Below are 5,994 nucleotides of genomic sequence, written 5' to 3' on the forward strand. Positions count from 1 at the left end.
CCATGTTGGCCAGGCTGGTCTCAAACTCCTGACCTCAAATGATCTGCCCACCTCGGCCTCCCAAAGTACTGGGATTACAGTTATGAGCCACTGCGCCCAGCTACTCTAGAAGTTCTAAGCCTCACATCAGAGCATATTTCTAATTCACTAGGAATTCTGAGGAACTTCATCTGACGGATATGATTTGGGAGGGCAAAGGGGTCAGATTCAATGCCTCTTAGGGACTCTTATAGCCCAGTTAGATATTTGGTGGAATAAAATTTACAATTAACATTCATTTCAGAGGCATCCTGAACTCAACCTGTCTCAACTTTGTGGGTATTGAAAATCCATCGTAATAACAGAGGACTACCAGGAGAGATATTATATACTATAATTAAATTCCCTTACCATTTTCTTTGACCCCATTAATCAGAGTGTTTTCTCCGTTGGCTGAGGCAACAATAGCCTTATCTTGTTGGTTATCCATGAATGTAACCTCTTATTGTTTCATTCCAAGTCCAAATGCTGTCCAACCTGCACATTTCAAATATATAATATCGGTCATTAAATTTGTTTTATTTTGTGTTTTATAGGTTATTTCAGCTAGAGGGGTCTTAAAAGTCTCACTGGGATTTACCTGTTTCCAGACTGACTTCATCACTGCTATTGTTTTTGTTTCACAATGTTTTTGTTTCACAATTTATACCTACCACATAAAATCAATTTGGAAACTCACACTCATTCATACATCCTAGATCCTTCTATCACCTCTGGGCCATGATATTATTCAAAACTGAAATCCGAGGAAGCAGACAACTTATCCCTTCCTCCAAACAGTAATACATTTAACCTAATCATGGTTGCCTGATTAAGAAGGACACAAAGCAAAGACAAGACTAATCTGAGATAAGGTGTGTTTGTATGTGTGTTTGTGTGTGGCAACTAACTTCATTTTTGTTTGCCTCATTTCTATTTCAAATGACCAGATGCTCTTCAAAAACAAGGCAATTCATACACATACACACATATATATCATATTCAGATTTTCTCTTTCTGTGCCTTAAAATTTGACTGCTAAGGATGAAGGAGGTAGAGAATTCCTTGGTTTCTCGACTTCCAGGACTTTAACTTGGACTTTGACAAGTATTCCTCCAGAGCAAGATTTTAAAAAAATGTGACTACAAAGAAGATTAGGTTTTCTGAAAAGGCCCCAGCATCGTCTGATATTTTTAGGGCATAGGACATACATCTATCTGTAGCCCTTCATCTCCTGCCCACCTACCTGAGTGGTATCTATATGCAAAATGATAGGAGATGAGATGGGGGTATCTGCCACATGCCACTACAACATCTTGCCCTCCCCCTGTCCCTAGACCTTCTCCCCAGCTGAGTATCTATCCCTTTATTAAAAAGCACATGGTATTGATAGTCAAGCAGCTATTGTAAGAATCTCAATTGTATAGTCATTTATCCTAATGCATGCAATATACTATAAAAAGTAGGTCCAATATTGAGAAACAAGAAGCAGTAACAGTTTCACATGATTCAATCTATAAGATATTTTACCCATCTGGGCCTATTCCCTTATCTATAAAATATAACGATTGTATTAGGCAGTCTCTCAGTTTTAAAAATGTTAGATGACTCTGGGCTTCTCCTAACACTTATATTTTAGAATTGCCACATTTTCTTCTCATTTTATATGAGATCTGATTTGATGCACAGGTAGTAAACCATGGGTGCCAGAGAAAAGAGAAAAAATATGCTTACTTGTATTTACACAGAAAAGGGCTGGAGAGTTTTAAAAGATGGAGAGGAGTGGGGAGCAATGCCCAAGTCCCCACCCTTTGTCAAGGAGGGCTCATTTGTAGTAGAATTGAATGAACAGATTGGATATCTGCCTCTGCTTCAAAGAGGATCCTATGAATCAGATGGAATCATACTGCCATCATGGATTACTCTGTACATTTTTGTTCTGGAGTTCAGCAGAGCTTCAGGTATCATTTACTCCTCTTTTGCCCCTCCACTAAGTCCATGTTGGCAGGAACTTGATAAGGTGAAAATTACTTTTATATTTCAATAATTTAATGTCTTCTTATCCCTTATGTCTATAGTTAACTACAAGCAAGTCCATTTTTATCACCAGGAAGACCAAGGTATAGAAAGAGAGACTATGATAGCCAAGGTTGTAAAACAACACAATGACAGATCTATGAAAAAAACCCCCAAGTTTCCTGACCAAGAGACTAGGTGTTTTTTCTTAAAACACAAAATACCATCTCCATGATTCTTACCAGTTCCAACCCCTGACTAAAACAGGGCTAGATAAATACAAGTCTCCACGTTACTGATCTGTACTTCCATACTCTTTCAGGTAGGAAAATAAAGAACAGCTGCCACAGATAAGCATCAATTATCAGTAAAAATTAATGTACCATGAAATATATATAGGAACAATACATTTAAGTATCAATAATTATCCAATTTTTTTTTTTTTGAGACAGAGTCTCATTCCATCACCCAAGTGGAAGGCAGTGGCCCCTCCAGAGTTCAAGCGATTCTCGTGTATCAGCCTCCTAAGTAACTGGAATTAACAGGCACACACCACCATGCCCAGCTAATTTTTGTATTTTTAGTAGAAATGGGATTTCGCCATGTTGGCCAGGCTGGTCTTGAACTCCTGACCTCAAGCGATCCACCTGCTTCGGCCTCCTGAAGTGCTGGATTACAGGCATGAGCAACTGTGTCTAGCCAATTATCCAATCTTTTCAGACAGGACAAGAACACTATGTCAGGGGACATATTAGTGCTGCTGTAACTTTACTCTGGGATGTTATTTCCCTAAGAATACAAATTGCTTCTAATAGAAAAATCTGGCCAAGCACCCAGGATTTATGACTCTGAAGTAAAGGGAATCTTATAGGGTTGAGAATAGAGACGAGATACACTTTGGCAAGAGATAAAGAAGAGGTAGAGTGGGGACATGGAAGCTTGGATGTATAATTAATTACCTCATAAGCTTGGTTCTATTAGGTTCTATTTTTTTTGAAAAGAGAAAACTGAGTATCACAGATATTAACTTAGTGATTATCAATAATTTGGGCCTTTGTTCTCCAGAATTAGTAGGCTAGACCTTGAGCAGACAATCCTTTAGTCCTTTCCTATGGCTTTTCAAATCTCAGCTATAAACAGGACAACTAAAGGTATATATTTTCCTACATACCTATTTACTTATACCTTGGCTGCTTATAAAAATAATTTTGGAGAGGAATTATAATTTCTCACAGTTACAATACAAACAATTCTGGGCTTGCTTTAGCTTTCCCCCACTGATCAGCATTTTAGGACAGTAAATTAGGTGGGGTTTTAAAATCTATTTTGAGCTAAAATTGATTAACACTTTTGGAAGAATGTACAACAAATTGCTCTGCTGATCACAGTAAATTACACAGTGTAATGGCATTAAAATAACATTAGCATGGAGATGGCATTTTGAAGCAAGGAAATGCTCCATTAGACTGGAAAAGCAATCCCTCCTATCTGCCCTTCCCCTCAGTCGGCTTGAGAAAGGCTCATAGATCCTGTAGGGTGCTATCCTCTTCCCCAGTGGCCTTGAAGTCTAAGGTCTCAGAATCTAGATGACCCACACCAGCATTTGTGTTGAGGCTGTCCCTGGCTTTTCCCAACTGGGGGAAAAAAAATCAAGGTGAGAAAGTAAGTCATGTTTTTGCCTATGGGCCTGGGGCAATATAGCCTTTGGAGTTTGAGTAGTGCCAATCTCTGGGACACCAATTTAAATCAATTCATCAAAATTATCAGTACTACCTGTGATCATGGTATTGTATCAGGTACAGCATAGAAAAGACAGACAAATGAGGCTAGATCTCTGTTTTCAAGATGTTCCGAGTCTAGAGGGGGAAAGCAAGCTACAGACAAATAGTAAGTATAATACACTGAAAGAAAGGCAGAAAGTTGCTATGGGATTCCCAAATGGAGGGAAATTACTCCAATTCTAGAATTCTAGAGAGGAGGGAGATTTGGGAAGGCTTCACTAAAAGCAGCAACATTAAGATAGACCTTGAAGGATGACCTTTCTGGAGGTGAGGATGCGGAAGTTCAGTGGAGAGAAAAGTATTCCAGGCAGAAGGACCTTCAAGAAATGCTACAAGTCTCCCTCCCACTTCAGTCTATCTTCTAAACAACTGCTATAGAATCATAGCAAGTAGACAAGGTACCTTAAAACTGTTTTGCTTTGCAAAACACTTTCCTCAACCAATCCTCACCTTCTCCAGTTGTATCCTCTTTTCATTCTGTTCACTTCCCACTATGTTCCTAAATATTCTAACCCTCTCTGCTCCCTTAATATTAAACCATTTGTTTTTGCTTCCAGGTGTCTTGCACTTGATATTCTCTATGTTTGGAATCTCTGCCCCCTTTTCCCATTCCTTCCCTTCCCCCCTTTCCCAACCTCCCTTTTCACCTCTCTGTCCTCTTCCCTACTCAGTTTTTCCTTGACACATTCCTCGATTACCCACTCCAAACAAAATTAGTCTCTGTCATTCTCTGTATTCTCAAAGAATTTTTATCTCCTCTGTGTTCATCATCTTATACAAGCTTTACTACTTTATATCTGATACCCCCAAAAGACTAAGCACCAACACCCCCAACTCCACAGGGCCTAGCTCACATAGTGCTTGTAACATGGTATGTACTTTGTAAAAACTGGTTAAACAATGATGTTGAATGGTAGGAAAAAAGGGGAGAGAATTTAGGGAACAGTGTTTGGCTGAAATAGGTACAAACAAGAAAATATAGTGGAAAGATAAACTGAAGTATACTGTGGAGGCCAACTAAATTGTAATTCAGGAAGATACTGAAGGGTTTTGAGTAGTGAAGAATATTAGGACCAGTGAAAGTGGGAGAGACAGAGCGTAGAAAGATAGGAAAAAATGTTCAGGTGTGAGATGTCAAAAAGATTAGAATTCAGGAGGAGGAAACAGGAATGGAAAGGAGATGTTGGATGTAAGTATAACTACATAGGTGTGCTATATAGACCTGGAAGATGATTTTAGATGTGACAGGTAAGGGAGCAGTAGTCAGAATATAGAGAGAAGAGAGAGATCAAAGAGTTAATAGATGATTGTAAAAGGAGAATCATGGATGGTTGGATTCTAGACCAGAGTAGCCTCAGAAATACTGGTGCCAGGATATTCTTGGGAACAAAGCAAGGCCAGTATGAAGACCAGTTATCAGGTACAACATGTCTAATGAAGCTGACCAGGACCTTAGTTGTCACACTGGAAAGAAAGCAACTGACCAGCAAGCTGTTACAGATGGGGAATCTACAGGCTGGGTTAGGGACTGTAATGAAGCAAGGAGATGGTACCACTATAGCAAATAGGCCAACGGACAGTTTTCCAAGCTAACCCAGCTAGCTCTGTCTAGTCTGATTCTTCCCAGTCTAGCTTTAGTCAGTATAATGGATGACAGAATCAGCAACAGTACAGGGAGCACATTCTAATCCAAAATTCTACTTGGCTAATTCTATTTTCTGATATCTATCAGGATTTTAAGACCCTAAGCTAGAAATACAGAGGTATGATGATGCTAAGTACAGGAAACATGCTTAAATGAGCAACCATACAAGTTTTAACAATATTAAGGGTGAGAAAGACATCAAAAAGAGATTACCACAGCTACACTCTAAAGAATTCTATATATCTCAAAAGTACGGTATGACTCTATTAAATATTTCCACTCTCATGATAAAGATTCCAAAATTCTGGTCAGGCGTAGTGGTTCACACCTGTAATCCTTGCACTTTGGGAGGCCGAGGTGGGCGGATTGCTTGACCTCAGGAGTTTGAGACCAGCCTGGGCAACATAGGGAAATCCTGTCTCTACGAAAAATACAAAAAAATTAGCCGGGCATGGTGGCATGTGCCTGTAGTCCCAGCCACTTGGTGGGCTGAGGCAGGAGGATTGCTTGAACCTGGGAGGTTGAAGCCACAGT

General features: G+C 39.5%; 1 protein-coding gene across 1 annotated transcript in view; it reads right to left on the bottom strand.

The window, feature by feature from the left end:
- Positions 1–5,994, bottom strand: part of KIAA2022 (KIAA2022 ortholog) — a 228,896-nt gene that overhangs the window by 12,600 nt on the left and 210,302 nt on the right. Inside the window, exon 2 of the mRNA XM_011930675.1 lies at positions 391–516. Coding sequence (XP_011786065.1) covers positions 391–469 — 79 coding nt within the window. The 5' untranslated portion in view covers positions 470–516. The remainder of the gene's footprint in view (positions 1–390; positions 517–5,994) is intronic.

This window comes from Colobus angolensis, unplaced genomic scaffold (genome assembly GCF_000951035.1).
Source record: "Colobus angolensis palliatus isolate OR3802 unplaced genomic scaffold, Cang.pa_1.0 Scaffold87, whole genome shotgun sequence".
NCBI lineage: Eukaryota > Metazoa > Chordata > Mammalia > Primates > Cercopithecidae > Colobus > Colobus angolensis.